Below are 21,144 nucleotides of genomic sequence, written 5' to 3'. Positions count from 1 at the left end.
GGTGGGGGCAGGAAAGGAAGCTCCCTCTCTGAGAGTCCACCTTTCCAGCTAGAATATGGCCACAGTGACCCGCTGAGGACCCGCCACAGCTCAAATTGGGTGAAACTTTAAAAAAAAATAACAGCTATCGGAGCTGACATTAATTAAGCACTTACTGTATGCCAGCCTTGTTCTGAGTGCTTTGAAGCAGATTTTATCATTTTAATCTTCACAGTAACCCAGTGAGGTAGGCATTATGATGATCCCAGCTTGGAAATTGAATCCCAGAGCAGTCAAGTGACTTGTCAGAGTTCTCTTGGCAAGTCTGGATCCCACTCCAGGCATCCAGACTCTAGGCTAGAGGCTACACTCTTAATCACCATGATTTGTGGCTCTTATGCTGGATAGTATTGGGAACATATTCCTGGGTGTCCTGGAGGCAAACAAAAGAACAGTGTTGTTCAGTCGTGTTCAACTCTTTGCGACCCCATGGACTGCAGCACGCCAGGCCTCCCTGCCCATCACCAACTCCCAGAGCTTGCTCAGACTCATGTCCATTGAGTCAGTGAGGCCATCCAACCACCTCATCCTCTGTCGTCCCCTTCTCCTCCCACCTTCAATCCTTCCCAGCATCAGGGTCTTTTCCAATGAGTCAGTTCTTCGCATGAGGTGGCCAAAGTATTGGAACTTCAGCTTCAGCATCAGTCCTTCCAATGAATATTCAGGACTGATTTCCTTTAGGATGGACTGGTTGGATCTCCTTGCAGTCCAAGGGACTCTCAAGAGTATTCTCCAACACCACAGTTCAAAAGCATCAATTCTTTGGCGCTCAGCTTTCTTTATGGTGCAACTCTCGTATCCATACGTGACCACGGGAAAAACCATAGCTATCTATACGGTATTGTTTTAGTCGCTCAGTCGTGTCCGACTCTTTGCACTCCCATGGACTGTAGCCCGCCAGGCTCCTCTGTCCATGGGATTCTCCAGGCAAGAATTCTGGAATGGGTTGCCCTTTCCTTCTCCCACTATACAGTGATGGTGAGCAAAAACTAGGTGGGAAGTTGAGCTGAGGCTGGTGGGACAGGAAGGTGGAGGACGCAGTCACTGGCGTGGCAGCAGCGGCATCTAGTGGCCATCGGTGTAACTGCCCACCGAGATAACGGCCCCACAGCACTGATGGACGCAGCCTCCAGCTGGTACCTCCTGCAGCTCAGAGGGGCCGGGCTGGGTGGGCGCTGTCTGTCCAAGACTGAGCGTCCTGTAGAAGGAACCACCTCTGCTGAGCCTCCTCCCTCTGACTAGGAGGTTTTATGAGCTGTAAGGGTACAAAATGGGTGTGTTTGGGGAGGGCGGGGGCGCTGTGTTGGGAGCCAGGACTCTGGGGAGTCGGGTGCAGAATGGAAGAGTTCTCTTAGCCTGAGGCCCTGTCTGGGAAGTGGAAATGATAGCTCGAAACTCCACAAAATGCACACTTAAATCCAACGACAGAGGATGAAAGGGAAAAACATCCCCCCAAACACAATGTAATTAACCTGAAGTCAGGAGAAGCGTTTCATCTGGTGCTGAAGTAAAAGGGGAGCGATCTCTTCCAGCGCCCGGGGAGCTGCTGGGCTTCCTGGGAGGCACAGAGGGGCACACACATGACTACGCGTGACTCGGAGCGACTGACCTGGGTCGTTCTGCCCCGCGTTCAGACTCAAGGCTCTAGGGAAGTGCAGCTCTGCTGTGGGCGGGGAGGTGTGTGTGTGTGTGTGTCCATGTGTGGGTCCATGGGTGTGTGTCCGTGTGGGTGTGTGTCCATGTGGGTGTGTGTGTGCGTGTGTGTGTCCCCCACTTGCCCTGGCTGCCCCTGGGGTCTGCGATGCTTGTGAATCAAGGCTGGCTCTGAGCGCCATCCCTGCTTCTGGAAGGATAGAGGGATGTGGGAGCCCCCTGCATTGATGAGAAGATGGACATGTGCTTTCTCCCCCCAGGTTTCACTTGAAAAAGAAGCTGAGGGTCTGGCGGGACTCCTTCCTGGTGGAGAGAGGGTGAGTGCCGGGGTCTAGAGGAGCCGCCCCAGGGCGACACTGGGCAACCCCCACCCGTGCCTCCCAGGAAGCGCCTGGCAGCCCCACCTGTGCCCGCGATACTTCAAGTGTCAAGGGCAGGAGGGAGACTGATGCTGTTCCGCCGCCTTCCACCGGGGGCTGGGAGTCTGTGTCCTCAGCCCCCTGTACACAGGAAGCCGTTCGCTGTCCCTGTGGTTGATACGGAACTTACGTCTGGACGCCCCCTGTACCCTTCAGACACGCTTTGTCCTGCCTGGACAATGTCGTACATGCTTTTTCGTTTATTTGCCAACTCACGTGGAGGCGTTCCCACTTCCTAAGTCTCTGACCGTTGGAAGACGCGGCCCGGCTGGACGCATGTACTCCCTGGTGACGCTGCACCAGGGCTGTGGGGGGCCACGTGCCCCCCAGAGCTGGGCGACCAGCCCCGCTTCCGCTCTCTGCCCCACAGCAAACTGCTGCACAAGAGGGACAGCGACAAGGTGGATGCCCAGGAGGAGAACTTCCTGCCCAAGTACCAGCGCGTCAAAGACCTGTGTCAGCGCGCCGAGTACCAGACGGCGTGTGAGCAGCTGGGGCAGGTGAGGATGCTCGGCGCAGCCCTGGGGCCGGGGACGGGGTCCCTCCTTCCCTCTCAGGGGCTCCCCCACACCGCGGCCCAGGCCTGCTTCTCAGAGCAGCAGGCCAGTGTCCCTGATGAAGTGTGACACCCAGGGTGATGCCAGGCAACGCTCGGAAAATCCTGCTCCAGTCAGAGGAAAGTTCCCCGTGGGTGCACGTGCGTCTTTAGCTGCTCCGAGACTCTTGCCTGATCCCTCTTTAACAAAGATGCAGCGGCCTCTGCACAGTATTTATAAAGTTAAATGACTATTTCCATTGTATTCACTCTCCCAGATCATCTTCGTGGCTGGCTTTCCGCTTACATAGGAACAACAGGAGATTACCTTCTGACATAAACAAGTTTAGTTGTAAAAATATGAGCTGATTTCAAGAGAAATGTTAAGGAAAATATAATCCAGACAGTATCTGGAGATAACAGCACCTGTGATGGTGGTTTGGGAGAGTCTGAACTTGATTTTCTGAGGCCTGGGAGGCCAAGGTGGGCTCTGGAGAGGACGGGGAGTGAGGACGGAGCCTTGTAGAGAGAGATGCCAGCCTGAGGCGAGGCTCAGGGGGAGAGAGGCGGGCGGATGAACAGGGGGAGCAGGTGAGGGCGCCCTGGAAAGGCCCAGGCGCCAACAGAAGGTGCCTCCCTGCCTCGGTCTGCGAGCTGGGACTTTGAGCTCACCCATGCTGGCTCAGGCCTGGAGACGCAAGCCCATCTCACCAGTAACAGGAAGTAAACCCAGGGCCTCCACATTCCATTTCTCCTTAATAAACCCATGGGTTGTCAAGGCCAGGGCACCAGGTGGGTGCATGTCACAGGCTGCATCCAGGCAGCTCTGTCTTATCACTGGACTCAGAACTGGCACCAACCTGTCCTCACAGCTGGGCTCCCCCTGCCCCATCCAGCATTTGTTCACGACCCCCTCCCAGCCCCTCCCCCTGCCGTGGAGGGCATCAGGAACCCGCCCGTGCCCCTGGAGCCCTTTGGGTCATGCTGGAGCAGCATTCAAGGCTGCCTCTGTTGCCAGGCACAGGAAGAAAGCCCTGGACAGAAAGCTCTGGCCTCCCAGAGCTGACCGTCTGGGCAGACCCCAGAGGGGCTCAGATTTCAGTTCTGAGCTTCAAGGGAATGAATCAATGAGGCCACGAGGGGCCTTTGTCCCCCTGGGATTGTAGTCAAATCCTCCTGCTGGCCCATCCCACCCTCTCCTTGCAGACTGGGGATCTGGCAGTCCCGGACAGTGAGAGGGCTGCCTGATCTGTCTTTGAAAGCGATTATCCAAGCGCACTACTTAACCCAAAGGAAAGGAGCACGTGGGGTGGGAGGAACCAAGGCCAGCTGGGGAGGCCTCTGCCACGGGCCCTGCACTTACTGCTCTAGGGCCTCCAGGATCCCAGCCCAGACACCCACCTCCCACCTCCGGCAGACGCAGTCACACCCTGCTGACCACACCCCCCACCCCACCCCACCTCACTACACCTTCTGGAAGGGCCCTTCCCTGTGTACCGGCCATGCGCTCCAACCCGAGTGCTTTTCTCTTACGGGGCTTCCCCGTGGCTGGGTTCCCGCTCAGCCACAGCGCATCACCCTGGGTACCACTTCTCCGCTCCCCTGACAGTGGACAGGAATTCATCCATCACAGAGCAGCTCATTCCAGGCACCAGCCCATGTCCAGTTGGGGCCACAAGAGGGACGAATCTGGGGTGGCTGGGAGCAGGGAGCAGGGAAGCGGCGGGGTGGGCGAGCAGGCCCGGGAGGCTGAGGCCGCATGTGTTTTGCAGAAGTGGCAGTGCGTGGAGGACGCCTCGGGGAAGCTGAAGCTGCACAAGTGCAAGGGCCCCGTGCGGCCCGGGGGCAGGGCCCTCTCCAACCTGGTGCCCAAGTACTACGTGCAGGGCAGCGAGGGCTGCATCTGCGACAGCGGGGACGGCCAGCTCACCCTGGCCAGACGCCGGAAGAAGCTCTTCAAGAAGAGTAAGTGGGACGGCAGGGGCGGGGAGGGAACACACCCGGGCAGCCCCGCTTGTTCATTCAAACAAACCCACGTGCCCCGCACCATCAATCCACCCAGCCCCAGGTGGGGTGGGCAGGGAGTAAAGGAGATGAGAGTGTAGAGGGCTGAGAAGAGCAGGAGCATAAAGAGAAAGGGAGGGGAGAGGGGTCTGGCTCTGGGCCACGTGGTGCGGCCCCTCTGAGACCAGAAGACCTAGAGGGCTTTGAGCAGAGGATCCAGGATCAGATTTGTGCTTCCAAAGCATTCCTCCAGCTGCACGGCAGGCACTGGACAGGTTCACCTGCAAAGCGCTAAAAGATGTTGAATCCCCCAGTGCCGGCTTCCAGATGAGGTCAAGCCAAGGCGACGCCCTTTAGCCTCACGTCTACCTGCATGCAGGTGCGCTAGGTCACTGCAGTCGTGTCCGACCCTTTGTGACCCCATGGACTGTATAGCCCGCCAGGCTCCTCTGTCTATGGGATTCTCCAGGCGAGGATACTGGAGTGGGTTGCCATGCCCTCCTCCAGGGCATCTTCCTGACCCATGGACTGAACCCACAGCTCTTATGTCTCCTGCATTAGCAAGTGGGTTCTCTACCACTAGCACCACCATCTGCTTAGCATCATGTCCCTGGCATCGCATATCTTTCTGCAGTGACTTCACCATCTAAAGTGGCCCCAAGGAGGCACTGACATCTTGCGTCGGGTCCCCAAGCCCCAGCTGGCTGGGCTGTGCTTTAAGGAGGGGAACATGTGGGTGAGATGAGCTTCCGGCTGCTACCTTGAGTTCAGTGTCGGTGAATCACCACGCGCATGAAGTCGGGTGTCTTTACACAGACAAAATGGAGACACAGTGTGCATAAGGTTCCGTACTGATGGTTGACAAGTGTGCTGTGACCCAAGGCTGGCAGGAACCTCACCCCATGTTTGCCCCAGGAGCACTGGTTCCCGACTTGCTAGTTCAGCGTCAAGGTGATGCTATGGAACAAGACCACCTAGAGTAACAGGAATCCACTGCACAGTTGACCTTGAACGACGACGGTCCCCCTGCACGCAGATCGTCCTCAGTAGTAAATACTACAGTTCTGCATCACCCGTGCTTGGTTGAATATCCGGATGTGGAGAAACCATGGATACCGGCGGGAGGGGGGGGTTAACTATGAGTTACATGCACATGACCCCCAGCCTTGGTCAAGGTCAGCTGTACTTTGGAGAGGGGAGAGCCCCGCCATCCCAAGTGGAAAAGCTGCCCTAGCCTTCACACCTCCCCACAGCAGGGGCCAAAGAACAGAAAGTTAGGCAGCCAGCGACCAGGGGAGGCGCCTAGGGAGGTCTTCTCAACCTGGCCGCACCCTCCCAGCGGGTGGTCATGGCCCCATTCTGAGGGTCACCTCCCCTGGGGAGCATGCCCCCAGCCAAATGTTCAAATGAGGATGCGCCTGGGCTTTGAGGATGTTTGGCAGGCTGCAGGTGCCAGGACATGGTCCCAGCGAGACGGGTCCCCTGGCTAGAATGTCCCCTCTGGAGCTGGGCAGTTGCCCAGGCCACCATTGCTCTAACCCCCTAACCTAAGGGGAGCCAAAGCCTAATCAGAGACTCTGGTTGTTTCTCTTCTTGCGCTGTGGTACCATCAGCACCACCTGATGCTCAGCACTGTAACCATTTCTGACTATCGAGTTTAGTAGCTTTAAGGACCCTGATGGTGTTGGGCGGCCATCACCACCGTGCGTCCCGAGCTCTCTTCCTCTGGCAGAACTGAAGCTCGGCACCCGAGAAACACTGACACCCCACCACCCTTCCTCCCGCTCTTGGCAGCCACCCCACTGCTTTCTCTGAGTTTTACTCTTGGTACTTCACAGAAGCAGGATCACATAGGATCTGTCCTTCCTGTCTGGCTTATTTCACCCAGCATCAGGGTTCATCCATGTTGTAGCCTGCATCAGGATCCTCATCCTTTTTCAGGCTGAGTGAGACTCCCCTGTAGCCTAATTAGAGACTGGCTGTCAGGCAGCAGGCTCAGAGGTCTCCTGTCTTTGCAGAGGACACCTTCGTTACGAGAGCTGGTTTGTCTCCATAACGACCCAGCTTCTGCCTCGAACGGCACTTCCCCACTGATGGTCCCCCGTTATAACTCCTCACTAGCTGATTAGTAACTGCTAAGCTAATCTCTTTTCAGCTGAATAAAATGATTGGTCTCCAGATTGAATTACACAGTTAACATCTTGCTTCAGCACATGGCACATTGGCTAATCTTTAAATAATACAAGAACTTGTGATTTAGTTAAGCCTCCCCCCGGCCCCCGCCATGAACGATTAGAGGAGAGAGATTGTATTGCACAGTATTGTTCAGTCACTCAGTCGTCTCTGTTTGTGACCCCACGGACTGCAGCACGCCAGGCTTCCCTGTCCTTCACTATCTCCTGGAGTCTGCTCAAATTCATGTCCATTGTATCAGTGATGCTATCCAACCATCTCAATCTCTGTCACCCGCCTCGCTTCTTGCCCTCAATCTTTCCAAGCATCAGGGTCTTTTCCAATGCATCAGCTCTTCACATCAGCTGGCCAAAGTATTGGAGCTTCAGCGTCAGTCCTTCCAGTGAATATTCAGGGTTGATTTCCTTTAGGATGGACTGGCTTGATCTCCTTGCAGTTCAAGGGACTCTCGGTTCGAAAGCATCACAGTCCAAAAGCATCAATCTCTGTGGCACCCTGTCTTCTTTATGGTCCAACTCTCACATCCACACATGACCACTGGAAAACCACAGACTAGACGGACCTTTGTCAGCAAAGTATTGTCTCTGCTTTTTAATATGCTGTCTAGCTTTGTCATAACTTTGCTTCCAAGGAGCCAGCGTCTTTTAATTTCATGGCTACAGTCACCATCCGTAGTGATTTTGGAGCCCAAGAAAATAAAGTCAGCCAGTGTTTCCACTGTTTCCCCATCTACTTCCCATGAAGTGATGGGACTGGATGCCATGATCTTAGTTTTCTGAATGTTGAGCTTTAAGCCAGCTTTTTCACTCTCCTCTTTCACTTTCATCAAGAGGCTCTTCAGTTCCTCTTCACTTGCTACTATGACAGTGGTGTCATCTGCATATGTGAGGTTATTGATATTTCTCCTGACAATCTTGATTCCAGTTTGTGCTTCATCCAGTCTGGCATTTCGCATGATGTACTCTGCACAGAAGTTAAATAAGCAGGGTGACAATATACAGCCTTGACATACTCCTTTCCCAATTTGGAACCAGTCCATTGTTCCATGTCCAGTTCTAACTGTTACTTCTTGACCTGCATACAGATTTCTCAGGAGGCAGGTAAGGTGGTCTGATATTCTTATCTCTTTAAGAATTTTCCACAGTTTGTTGTGATCCACACAGTCAAAGGTTTTAGCATAACAAAGTAGATGTTTTTCTGGAATTCTCTTGCTTTTTCTATGATGCAGTGGATGTTGGCAGGTTGATTTCTGATCTCTCTGCCTTTTCTAAATCCAGCTTGTACATCTGGAAGTTTTTGGTTCATATACTGTTGAAGCCTAGCTTAAAGGATTTTGAGCATTACCTTGCTAGCATGTGAAATGAGTGCAACTGTGCAATAGTTTGAAAATTCTTTGACATTGCCCTTCATTGGGATTGGAATGAAAACTGGCCTTTTCCCGTCCTGTGGCCACTGCTGAGTTTTCCAGATTCACTGGCATAGTGAGTGTGGCACTCAATATGCATCTAAGTAGCTGAGACTCAGCTGGACTCGGGCCCTCCCGTGAGGACGGTGTGACATCACAGCCCTGTCTTGTGTGTGCTCAGAGGATCCTGGGAGCAAGACAAGGGCGGCTCCTTACAGCCACCTGGGAAACTCCGTCCCCATCACCAGGCCCAACATTCTTCTTCCTGCGCGTGCCTGCCAGCAAGATGCTCTCTGTCGTTCCTTTCTGCGCAGCTGGCCTAGAGCAGGGGTTCTCAACAGGGAGCAGTTTCACCTGCCAGGACTGCTTGGCTGTGTGCCGGAGTTTCCGGCTGTCACGTATGATGGGCAGTGGGGAGGGATGCTCCTGGCATCCAGTGGTAAATGTGCAAGCTGCCTAACATCCTGTGAGGTACAGGTCAACCTCCCACAGCCAAGTGTTATGCAGCCGCAGAGTGTTGCCAGTTTTGAGGTTGAGGTGCCCTGACCCCAAGCAGCTCAGTCCCTGGCTCGCCCTCATGCACTGGGGTGAGGAAGGAGGCAGAGCGGCCAACCCAGGACAGAAGCAGGAGAGACCCAGGACCCAGAGGAGGAGATGAGGACTTGGGGAATAATGGGTCCAAGTGGCCAGTGTTGGTTCATCTCATCTCCCAACAAATCTGCAAGCCCTGCCACATGCCAGCTGCTGAGGTTACAGTTGAATGCGAGAGACACCATCAGACCTCAAGGGTGAGGGCCAGGTGTTAGCCAGTAACAAAGTGGGAAGCTCACTTCCCTAGGTAAAGAATGCATGGAGGAAATGAAACAGGGGTGTGGCCAGGTGGAGAGGGGCTGCGGCTGTAGGGTAGGTGGTGAGTTGACATTTAAATGAGAGCCAAGCGTGACCAGCAGAGCGGAAGTACTCTGAGCCAGGGCAAGAGGAAGCAAGATCCTGTGGGTCCCACCCCGGAGAGCAGGCCACACCGCCCTAGGATTCCCAGGCCTGGGGTGCTAGGAGGGCCCAGTTGTGACCTTGGGTGAGGATGTCAGCTGCAGGGTCCCTAACCAGCAGAGGAGCTGCTGCATGTCAGCTTCCAGGAGCTGAAATATTTACCAGGTCTCTTTCACATCAAACTCCAAAGAGCCCTGGCAGGCAGGTCCAGCTGCTGGGAAATTAACTCAATTGCCCAAGGATTGGGCTTAGGATTTGCCCCCGAGCCATCAGAGCCCAGACTATGAGTCCCCACTTCCTGATACAGGGGTTTCCCTGGTGGCTTAGTTTTTCTAAAGAATCTGCCTGCAAGTGCAGGAGACTCAGGTTTGATCCCTGGGTGGGGAAGATCCCCTGGAGAAGGAAATGGCAACCCACTCCAGTATTCTTGCCTGGAAAATCCCACGGACAGAGGAACCTGGTGAGCTAAGTCCATGGGGTCACAGAGAGTCAGACATGACTTAGCGACCCAACAACCCACCCACCTTCCTGATATATGTGGTAGGAAGGGCACATATATTTCAGGACCCTGGAAACAAAGACACCTAGGGTGACAAGGAGAGCGAGTGGTGTGGGTGCAGTCCTGGAAAAGGTATACACCGGGGCTGGCCGCCTTTTTCTCTAAGGAGCCAGAGAGTAAATGTTTGAAGCTTTGGGACCTAAACAGTCTTTGTCTCAAATGCTCCGTTCTGTCACTGTGGCGAGAAGACAGCCACAGACTCTGCAAATGGTTGAGAGTAGCTTCCAAAGAGAATCAGAGGCTGGGATTGGGCAGCCGTAGTTGGGGACCCCCAGGAGTATGGCTGGGGGTGGAGCACTCCAGAGCAACACAAAGGAGCAGAAAGACCCCACTGGGTCTGCTTCCTGGCCTTCTTGGGCAGCTGTGACCTGCTCCTGCAGGGACATCAGCTCAGAAGTGTGTGCGTTTCTGGCCCAGGCACTGCGGCTTCACAGAGACTGAACTCAGTGGGGGAAAGGGTAAGGAGAAAGCTGCCCGGGGTCAGAAAAGGCCAGGGCTTTGTCAAAGGAATGCCTCTTCCGGACCTGGACCCCCAGGTCTTCTGGCCCCTGTGACTCTGATTCAAGGAGGAAAAGTACAGAGGTCTGCCCTAAGAAGGGAGAAGGGGGCACAAGACATCCTGGGCCATGTGGGAGGGGGTTCCCCTCTCCCTTCCTGGGCCCCACCTTGCGGCCTCCAGCCAGTCCACGACCCTTGGCCGCCCCCTGGTGGTCATTCGGAGCCCAGCAGAAACCTGTGTCAGGGCTGGCTCCAGGCCGGGCTCCCAGAACAGATGCGTGTTCAGGGCAGTGGGGTTAGACTTGACGCAGGCCTGGGTGGGACCCAAAATGGAAGGAGTGGTGGGGACTGTGGCCAAATGGGAGACCACCACCCTGTCTGAAGTGGCAGCATGCCATCTCCCGCCCCACTGATCACGCCACCAGTGGATGGGGTGTAGACAGACACATTTCCTGTTCTGTCTTCAGAAGCCGGAAATGCATGCTCCTAACATGACACCCACCCCACCCCACCCCACCCCACCATTTTTCTGAAATGTTAGCAACTTGGCCAAATTTGTCTTTTAATATGTAGAAGATACAAGAAATCTGGCTTCTGACTTTAACCTGTGTCAAGGAAGGGGAAATTCCACCCCACACCCCTCCACCAGTTCCTCTTGGGTTCTTTTGGCTGGCTGAATAACTAAATTGACACAAAACTGATTAACAGGAGGGGAAAATATAATTCATACACACAGAGGTCTCCTAGAAGTGTGACCTCAAAGAGACCGAAGCAGACCGTTTATACATCATTTTTAGATGAGGAAATAATTATTTGTGAATATTTAATAGAACAAAGGGACTGCTGCTTGGGGTAGCAGCCTAGTGAAGAAGTGGTCTGTTGAGTTTTCTTAGCCTTGAATCCTCTGACTCTGGTGATAAGGATGCTATGTCTCTTGGTGTAGGGAGGGGACCTTCACATAGAGATTTATTTCCCACTTTTCTGGGGGAAGAGCAGTGTGTGTGTGTGTGTGTGTGTGCATTTGTCTTTCTTAGCCTGTAGGTCATTTGCCTGATAGTATCAGTCAGGAATAAAGGCAGGTTTAAAAACTGAGTGGAGAAAGGGTAAGGGGCATTTTGAGAAGCCATTTTCACAGCTCTGTCTGCCCTGTTTCCTGACAGTCAGGCCTCAGTCTCCCAAGCCTGGGCTGAGCTGTGACAGCAGCAGCGTTAGAAGCCGGGTGACTAGCTATAATAGGGCAGCACTTATACACCCATTAGCACTAGGAGAACCTGCAGAAGTGAAGAATCCACGGAATCTCCACATCGTACCAACCGCATGGCAGACTCCAGAAGCATCTTGGAGTCCGTAAAAAGTTCCCTCTGGTCGTTTACACGCTCAACAAAGAGCAATGAATTTGGCTGCCTGGGCTCATCTCACAGTGGACACAGAACATGCCTCAAGTCATTCACATGGGGGAAACGCAGCATAACTGGTTACTATGTTTCTCTGCAAATTTCATTTACAGGGGAACATCACAAAATTGAAGTAAGTCTAAAGGTGTCTGAGAGAGCATCTCATGGCTTTGAGACCATTCCCATAGTTGCGAGGCTCCCGTGTGGCATGGAGTGGTGCTCTCCACCATCAGGGAGGAGGGTGAAGGAGCCGGATTTAGGGTATTAACTGTGGAAGGTGATGGGTAGGTTAAGAGCCTGCCCACAGGTTGTCTCTCTCCACATTAAGTGCTGCATCCACTGAACTTGTAAGCTAGCAGACACAGCATGGAAAACAGATATGAAGGGGAGCCTATGGCTAGAGAACTAGCTTTGTAGTCACTGTGGACACGCGGTACGCTTGGGGCATGGGGGAGTAGCTGGTGCCGTAGAGTCTAATTGGCATGAGAAATGTGGACAGGACTTAACTGAGGCAAAAGGCTGCCCTAGAATGCCTGCAGCAATCCTGCCCTCTTCATTGCTGTGTAGATGGTATCACCAGGAGCTCCAAGTGTGGCCAAAACTTATTTATAACATTTATTTTTATTTATTCGCGTGTGCAGGATCTTTTTTTAATTGCAGCGTGTAGGTCTAGTTCCCTGACCAGGGATCGATCTGTGCCCCCTGCACTGGGAGCACAGAGCCTCAACCACTGGACCACGAGGGAAGTCCCTGAACAGAACAAATTTAAAGCTTTGTAGAGGAGCAGAATTTGCCAGCCTAAAATATGTCTCTTTGACCTATTATTTTGAGCTGGTTATTTTCTAGGAAACAGTAGACACGGGGGGAAACTCTTCAAGTCAGGTGGGAGGAGGGTTTTTTTGCAAGAAACACTGATGTTTGTTAAGGAATAATCTCCATTTGTAATGATGTCGCCCTGTCCCTGGAAGAGGAGGCTGATCAAATCTCTAGAAGCTTTTCTCCATGGAGATGGCCAGAGCTTAAATCTGTGTCACAGTGACCCTGTTTACTGCTGTTTTTCCTGGTTACCTCTAACGACTGGCTCTCCCCACCCTCGACATCCTCATTGGCTGAGGGTGTATTTCAGGCGGCAGCTTCCAATTTTTCTGGGTCTTGCCCATGGATACATGTTATTAGACTTTTGTTTGATTTTCTCCTATTACTCTGTCTCACGTCAACTTAATTCTTAGACCAGCAAGAACAACCTAGGAGGGGAGAGGAAAACTTCCCCCCCAAGGCTATGCCAGTCCTTGTGACCTGTCTCCCTTGAAAGGTAAATGCAAAGAGAAGCTGTGAATCAGGTGCGTGGGAGCGAAGAGGAAGCTGACCCAGAGCTCAGTCACCTTAAACCAGGCTGGGTCAGCGTGAGTTGAGGTGAGGGAAACAGCTGGCTTAAGGCCGCCAGGGTATTACAGGCATTTCTGGTTCTTAGGTCTTATGCAAATCGAGAGATTCGGTTCCCATCTGAGCCAAATTTGCCTTCTTTCTTCACTGGTAAGATTGGAGAATGGCAGGGTGAGGAAGCAAAGACAAGCACACCTAGGTCTAAGATTGGAGAGTCTGTCACAGGGTTCACTCCTCACTCTGCATCTCTGCAGAGGCCTGGGTCATGCATACAGGCTCAGCACTTCACGGGACTCCAACTTCATTAGCATGTGTGACCCAAGGACCAACTGGGATATCTGGTAAAGACTCATCCTCTTCAGAGGAATCTAAATCAGCATGAGTTCCTAATATGAAAAATGGGGGTTTGGGTCTTGGTCTGAGGGCAAATAAACAAAAAAACACCTTTCTCATTATGAGTGTCATTAAATAACAAATCTCTACCGAGAAGGTTTGCTGTTAAGCAGCTGGAAATTAGATAGGATGGGTATTAAGAGGCCTTGATAGATACTAGGGTGGGCAGAGATGTGGTAATGCAGTAAGTTGTCCAGAGATTGGATGCTTGGATAAATCAGAAGTGACAGGTAGAGAATTAAGTCCACAGTCGCCTCTAGGGTCCAGCTGAGGGCCAGCTGACCCCATCTGAGAGAGAGTTGTCCCTCAGAAGGAACCTTCTGGGTGTGCTGGGGCCCAGGGGGCTTGATCCTCCAACTTTTCTGGAGTGTAGGACAAGCGTCTCTTCCATTGTCCCGATTGCTTTTAACATCTGCAGTTGTCTGGAGGCAAACAGGAAGAGCTCTGAGTGAGCTGGAGTTGCTCTCAGGGTCATGCTTTTGTTTTCTAGTTTTTAAACTGGCGTATAGTTGATTTAGTGTTGCGTGTCGGGTGTGCAGCACAGTGACTCAGCTGTGTGGGTGTATTTCATATTCTTTCCTACTATGGTCTATTACAGGATGTTGAATACAGTTCCCTGTGCTATCCAGTAGGGCTGTATCTGTTTTATTTATAGTAGTTTATATCTGCTAATTCCGAACTTCTAATTTATCCATTCCCCCACTCCCTTTCCCCCTTGGTAACCTTCGTTTTCTATGTCTGCGAGTCTGTTTCATAGATAAGTTCACTTGTGCCTTGTTTTAGACCCACATGTAAGTGAGATCATACAGTATCTGTCTTCACTTAACACGGTAATCTCTAGGTCCATCCTTCACTTGTGCCTTGTTTTAGACCCACATATAAGTGAGATCATATAGTATCTGTCTTCACTTAACACGGTAATCTCTAGATTCATCCATGTTCCTGCAAATGACGTAGCTTCATTCTTTTTTATAACGGAGTAACATTGCATTGTGTGTGTGTATGAAGTCTCACCTGTTCTTTATTCATCTGTCCATGGACGTTTAGGTTGCTTCCATGTCTGAGCTACTGTAAACAGTGCTTATCAACATCGGGCTGCATGTATCTTTTCAAGTTTTCTCAAGATATGCATCGAGGCATAGGATTGCTGAATCATATGGCAACTCGAGTTTTCTAAGGAACCCAAGTTTTCCATAGTGGCTGCACCAATTTACATTCCCACTAATGGCTGTAGGAGGGCTCCCTTTCCCTGCACCCTCTCCAGCATTTGTTATCTGTAGACTTCTTAATGATAGCCATTCTGACTGGTGTGAGGTGATACCTCATTGTAGTTTTAATTTTCTCTAGTTGATGTTGAGCATTTTTTCATGTGTATGAAAAAATCTGTTTTCTCTTTGGAGAAATGCCCATTTTTTGATGGGATGGTTTGGTTTCTTGTTATTGAGTTGTATGAGCTGCTTATATACTTCGGAAATTGATCCCTTGTCATTGGTAGCATCATTTCCAAATACTTTCTCCCAGTCACTAGACTGTCTTTTTGTTTTATGGTTTTCTTTGCAGCACAAAAGCTTGTAACAAGTTTAATTAGGTCGTGTTTGCTTATTTCCATTCTATTGCCTTGAGACTGACCTAAGATAACCCGGTACGATTTATATCAGGGATGTCTTGTCTATGCTCTCTTCTAGAAGTTTTATGGTGTCATGTCCTGTGTTTAAGTCTTTAAGCTATTTTGAGTTTATTTTCGTGTATGGTGTGACAGTGTGCTCTAACTTCACTGATTTATGTGAGGCTGTCCAGCTTTCCCAACACCCCTTGCTAAAAGACTGTCTTCCTGCACTGTATATTCTTGCCTCCTCTGTCGAAGATTCATTGACCATAGGTGTGATGCTTTTCGTTTTCTAAAGGTTCATATTGCAGGCCAAGAATTATTGCTTTCAACTTTTTTTCCCCCTGCATTCCTGAAAACTATTCGCAAAGGACTGAGCTCTAGCTTTCATTCTTACACTAAGTGGCGGCCTAGACAGCCAAACACACTATTGTGAATTTGCTTTCTAGTGTCAGGGATACGCTTTCCCACTAGAGCAGACTTGAAGAGCTTTCATACACTGGAGCTTCTGAGCTAAGGGCAGTGTGCCTTTGAAAAATTTGCATGAAATGTTCAGAAAGGCTTTGGGATGCTTTCCTTCCAAGTACAGAATTCAACCTTGGACCAATTAACTTTAGGGAGAAAGGCCTAGCAATCACTCCTATCACACCTCGACTATCAGCCTCCAGCCGGGATTCCTCCTAGTCATTTGCAGGAGGCCTGGGAGGCGTTCTCATGTGTAGGGGCAGAGATAAGAGTTGGACCATTTTCTAATACCGTTCTTTTCCCCCACCAGCTGGGTTTCAAAGAACTTGCATTCAAAATAATCAGTATGCCATTGTGTTGTCTTGGGATGGCCTGCTCTGAGCCCCAGCACCTGCGTGTCCTCACAGGTGATTTAGAGCTTAGAAAAAAACACTTCTCAGCCCCACCTCACTGCCCTCCCTGAGGAAAGCATCCAAGACCAGAGACCTCCCCAACGCCTCCCTTTCTGATCTGGGAGAATGTGCTGCTTGGCTCTTTTTTTTGTCCAGTTCAAATGAATGTTGTTGTTGTTGTTTTAATTTTGTTTTCTGAGGATTTACTGTGGTGTAAATTCACATATTACATTAGTTTCAGGTATACAATGTCACGATTTGATGTCTGTATATACTGTGAAATGATCACCCCAAAAGTCCACTTAACACAGTCACAAAAAATTTTTTTGAAGATCTACTCTTCCAGCAACTTTCAAAGATGCAGCACCGTATTATTAACTCTGGTTGCTGCACTGTCCACTTCATCCCCAGGATGGACTTACAACTGCAAGTTTGTTAATACCCTTCTGACACTTTCACCCACCCTCCCCTCTGCCCCAGCAACCTCTGATCTGTTTTCTGTCTGTATCTATGAGCTTGGTTGACGTGAGATCATGCACTGTCTTGTCTTTTTCTGACTTATTTCATTTAGCACAGCCCCCTCAAGGTCCACCTCTGTTGTCACAAACAGCAAGACTTCCTCCTCTTTTATGGCTGAGTAATATTCCATTGTGTGTGCATCCATCACTGGGCACTTAGACTGTGTCCGCCAATTGGCTCTTGTGAATAATGCTGCAGTGAACACGGTGGTGTAGATACCTGAGTTTAGTGTTCGAATCCTCCATTGTGTGGACATCCCAGATGGTTCATCTATGCACAGCTCTTCCTGGAGATTTACCTCAGGCCAGTTCCTCCTCAGCTCTAAGATGTCAGTTTCCCCAGCTGAATCACCTAGAGGTCCTTTCCAGTGGGATCTAAAGCCAGCTTCCCAAGGGGTAGGTTTCCTGAGCCCCAAGCTTGGGAGTGCAGCCCTGTCTGAATCAAGGGTCCGCTGCACAGGGAGCCTGGCCTGCCTTCCCAGCCTCCCCTCTGATGCCCACAGAGTACAAGGCCAGCTACGCCCGGAATCGCTCCATCCGCTCGGTGGCCGTCAGGGGGCACCACGTCAGCCTGGACGACACATCCCAGCCCCGCAACCTCACTAAGCGGCACTGGCCTGGAGCCCCTGAGGACCAAGACGACAGGGACGGCGGGGACTTCAGTGGCACTGGGGGCCTCCCGGACTACTCGGCCCCTAACCCCATTAAAGTCACACATCGGTGAGAGTCCAGGCAGGGATCAAGGAGGCGGGCTGGGTCCTCAGCAGGGGCGTCCACAACCCCCCACCCAAGGGCCCCACGTGACCCCTTCTCTCAAACAGGTGCTACATCCTGGAGAATGACACAGTCCAGTGCGACCTGGACCTGTACAAGTCCCTGCAGGCCTGGAAGGATCACAAGCTGCACATTGACCACGAGGTGAAGGAGTCTGCACCGGGAGGGTTCTCGCCACCTCGAGCTCAGCAGGGCCACTGGCCAGAGCAGGAAGCAGGGAGGCAGGCCCAGGGGACAGAGTCCCGCAGGATCCTCACCAGGGCCTCAGACAGTTCCTGCTGGGGGACGAGGGGCAGGGAAGGACCACGCAGCCATGACACACCCCTCTATGATGTACAAGATGCTTACTCCACACTCAGCCCTTCCTTCCAACAAGCCTGGGGGGAGGCCTTCAAGTCCTCCAAGGGCTCAGCTGGTTCTCGGGCAGGACAAGACAGGAGAATGACCTTTGGTTCCTTCAGCAGGTAGAACCAAGGACCCACCTCAGAAACCACAGACACAGGCAGCAACTGGGGGCCCTGCCAGGCAGGCCCTTCTTACCCAGCCCCCGAGAGTCTCACGGCCTCCTTTCCTACTTCCTCCTTCAGATCGAGACGCTGCAGAACAAAATCAAGAACCTAAGGGAAGTCCGAGGTCACTTGAAGAAAAAGCGGCCAGAAGAATGTGACTGTCACAAAATCAGGTGAGAGGCCCCTAGAGCCCCTGCAGGATCGCTCCTAGGAACACAGCATCCTCTCTGTGACTTCTTCCACTATTTTTATATTCCTTGCTTAGAGTAAACACAATAGTAACCAGGAATAATGCACATCCTGTTACCACCCAGACGTCCAGATTTCATGCCCTGCCCACAGGCAGCCCGACTGTGGAACCAGTTTCCCAGAAGGAAAAGTGCCTCCACAGACAGCCCTTCCAGGAGCAGCCCACATGGCCCGGGACCCACTTTACCAGATCAGGGAATCCCCAGCCCAAGGGTCAGAACTCAAAAGCAGCGCTGTCCAACCACACCTCTGTGGTGATGGAAGGCGCTGGACCTGTGCTGTCCTGTTTGGTGGCGGCCAACCTACCACCTGTGATTATAGAGCTCTGAATGGCAGCCACTGTAACTGAATCACTCGTTTAATTAAAATTGAAATAGCCCCAGGTGGCTAGTGGCTACCACAGTCCCGGGCTGCCTTTCCAGAAAGGGCTTACCCACTGTGGGTTTCCCCAGGGCTGGCCCTGATCAAGCAAAAGCTGGGCGGGCAGGGGAGCTGGAGGCAACCCACCTGGAGCCAGGTCCAGCCTCCAGGCATGGTTAACTTACACCTACCCTCACATTCTGTGTCTGGCCGAGGCCTTCAGCCAGGGTCTCTCAGCTCACGCATGGAGGAAGGAGCCAGGCAGGCAGGAGGCTGCCACCCTGGGGATAGTGTCTCCCTAGCATGGCCCAGGAGGAGAAACGGGGGTCCCAGAGAAGCACAGTTTGCAGCCACCCACTAGGGTGGCCCTGGGCACAGTGTCTGAAGGCTGGGCTGGGGGGGGGGGCGGGGGTCTGTTGCAGTTACCATGCCCAGCACAAAGGCCGCCTCAAGCACAAAGGCTCCAGCCTACATCCTTTCAGGTAAGGGCAGCTGCAGGCCCTCCTGAGAAGGGGGCCCTCCCTGAAGCTGAAACAAACAAGGACAAGCAGGTCCTGGCCTTTCCCTGGGAGGCGCAACAGGCCCTGCAGAGCCCCGACTCCCAGATCAACCCTAAACCTGGCTCCAGGCGCTGCCTATGGGCAGAGCGGGTTATGGCAGGGCAGGGCAGGACACAGGCCCCCAGAGAGGACGTGTGAGTAGGAGGCCCAGCAATCTCCTGGTACCATCCACCCCTGCGCTGCTTTGGGAGCTAATACAGGATGACAGGAGCCTCATCTGGCCCCAGCCCTGCCCTGCACCAGCAGTAGGATTTGGAAGGCCCTTTGGGAAGTCTCCAGGGCCGTGCCCACAGCTCCCGGGGCAGGAAAAGGCTCCCATGTGGGGCTGGGGGAGGTGTGAGGGGTGCGGCCCTGTGTGCCCCTAGGAAGGGTCTGCAGGAGAAGGACAAGGTGTGGCTGCTACGGGAACAGAAGCGCAAGAAGAAACTCCGCAAGCTGCTCAAGCGCCTACAGAACAATGACACGTGCAGCATGCCCGGCCTCACGTGCTTCACCCACGACAACCAGCACTGGCAGACGGCACCCCTCTGGACGTGTGAGCCAGCCGGGCCCGGGGCGGGGGTGCTCCTCCCAGGGGTCCCAGCATCCCCTCAGCTTGTGAGTGCTTCCTGCCAGGCCCTGTGGGTCTTTCAGGAACAGGTCCCCCAGCAACCTCAGGCAGGACAGGAAGGGGCTGGCGGCCGGGCTTCCCCAGCTCAGGGCTCGCACTCTTCCCTGGCAGTGGGGCCCTTCTGTGCCTGCACCAGTGCCAACAACAACACGTACTGGTGCATGAGGACCATCAACGAGACCCACAACTTCCTCTTCTGTGAATTTGCAACCGGCTTCCTGGAGTACTTCGATCTCAACACAGACCCCTACCAGGTAGACAGCACAGGCTGGAGAAAGGGGGCCGTGGGGTACTTACTACAGGCCTTACCAGGCAGGCAGCCCGCGGAAATGACCAACAGCTTTTCCAAGTCCCACGGAGTCCCTAAGACAGAAGTGAGGAGAAGCCACCGGGAAGGCTGAGGTTCAGTGTGCCACCCTGCCTGCCTGCCTCCTCCCAAATCCACTATCTACTGACTGATCACCCATAGACTCTTTATTCCAACTTACCCACCTGGGACCGTTGCAGCAGGCTTTGTGGGATCTTGGGGAATGCCTAGAACCTGGAGCTTCAGGGGTTCTTAGGGTCAGGCCAAATCCTGTAGACCACAGGCCTAACTATCAATCACGCAGCCCTTACTCTGCGCTTCCATGTATTAACCCATCTGAACATGCACGAGACTGAAGAATGGGACTCATCAGCCACAGAGCCTGGTGAGCAGAACTTGCCTGTCCCTCATAAAACATGGTCATGACCCAGCTTCAGCATTAGAGCTGCTCAGTAGCATGGTCTTGGCACTGTCCAGTCTTCTATAGAAAAGCCTGACAGCAATTTTTTTTACACCCTTTTGTAAATGCCAGCAACTGTCTTGTTTTGCTATTAATTACCATATAGGCCACCAGGCATCCCCGTATTTTACAAAAAGGGTTGACTGAGCTGGTAGGTTAGTGGGTCACAGCAGTACCTGGACCAGGACACTCACCCAGACCTTTGCCAAGTAGCTGCCTTCCCATCAAGAGGACCTGAGAGGCTGGGAAGGGCTTCTTCCCAGGCTTGGTATGTTTGCTGACCGGTGGTTCCAGGAGTTCAATGTGAAATCCATGGTGGTTTTTGAGATTTCGTGCACATGAGGCTAGAGGCAACTGTTCCAAACCCCAGCCTTTGTGGAGGTGGATGTCACCACCCCTTACCAGCCACATACTCCCCACCTGCCCAAATCAGGCCCCCTGGTTGGTAGAAGTCGGGGGGGGGGGCCTCCTATCCTCATCTCATTGATAACCTACCTTTTTTCCAACCAGTTGATGAATGCAGTGAACACCCTGGACAGGGACGTCCTCAATCAGCTACACGTGCAGCTCATGGAGCTGAGGAGCTGCAAGGGTTACAAGCAGTGTAACCCCCGGACCCGGAACATGGACCTGGGTAAGCAAGTGCCCCAGGGTGGAAAGAGGTGACCACAGGAGGGGACTGAGGAGGGCCCATCTGAAGAGTGAACTCAGAATCACCAGGAGCTGGTGAATTCTCTAACATCCACCAGCCATGTGCCACTTTTATGGTGAATGCCATCACTCAGATTTATCACTCTGTGCCCGCCAGAGTGCTAAGTGTTTTCTAGGCATTAACTGACAGGCGTTCCGACAACCCTCTGAGGTGAATC

At 52.6% G+C, this 21,144-nt stretch overlaps 1 protein-coding gene across 11 annotated transcripts in view; it reads left to right on the top strand.

Annotated features, from left to right (window-relative positions):
* Nucleotides 1–21,144, top strand: part of SULF2 (sulfatase 2) — a 125,842-nt gene that overhangs the window by 102,114 nt on the left and 2,584 nt on the right. For 9 of the 11 annotated variants that reach the window (XM_005214758.5, XM_005214757.5, XM_005214756.5 and 6 more), the window contains exons 9-18: nucleotides 1,953–2,009; nucleotides 2,482–2,611; nucleotides 4,419–4,611; nucleotides 16,950–17,166; nucleotides 17,268–17,364; nucleotides 17,808–17,902; nucleotides 18,761–18,820; nucleotides 19,264–19,433; nucleotides 19,620–19,762; nucleotides 20,786–20,909. In XM_005214758.5, the coding sequence (XP_005214815.1) occupies nucleotides 1,953–2,009; nucleotides 2,482–2,611; nucleotides 4,419–4,611; nucleotides 16,950–17,166; nucleotides 17,268–17,364; nucleotides 17,808–17,902; nucleotides 18,761–18,820; nucleotides 19,264–19,433; nucleotides 19,620–19,762; nucleotides 20,786–20,909 (1,286 nt within the window). The remainder of the gene's footprint in view (nucleotides 1–1,952; nucleotides 2,010–2,481; nucleotides 2,612–4,418; nucleotides 4,612–16,949; nucleotides 17,167–17,267; nucleotides 17,365–17,807; nucleotides 17,903–18,760; nucleotides 18,821–19,263; nucleotides 19,434–19,619; nucleotides 19,763–20,785; nucleotides 20,910–21,144) is intronic. The other 2 variants (XM_010811497.4, XM_010811496.4) reach the window with 1 other exon arrangement.

The sequence above is a fragment of the Bos taurus genome, chromosome 13, assembly GCF_002263795.3.
Source record: "Bos taurus isolate L1 Dominette 01449 registration number 42190680 breed Hereford chromosome 13, ARS-UCD2.0, whole genome shotgun sequence".
Lineage (NCBI taxonomy): Eukaryota > Metazoa > Chordata > Mammalia > Artiodactyla > Bovidae > Bos > Bos taurus.
Note: the sequence above shows the minus strand (reverse complement) of the source record. Positions and strands in the feature narration are given on the sequence as shown.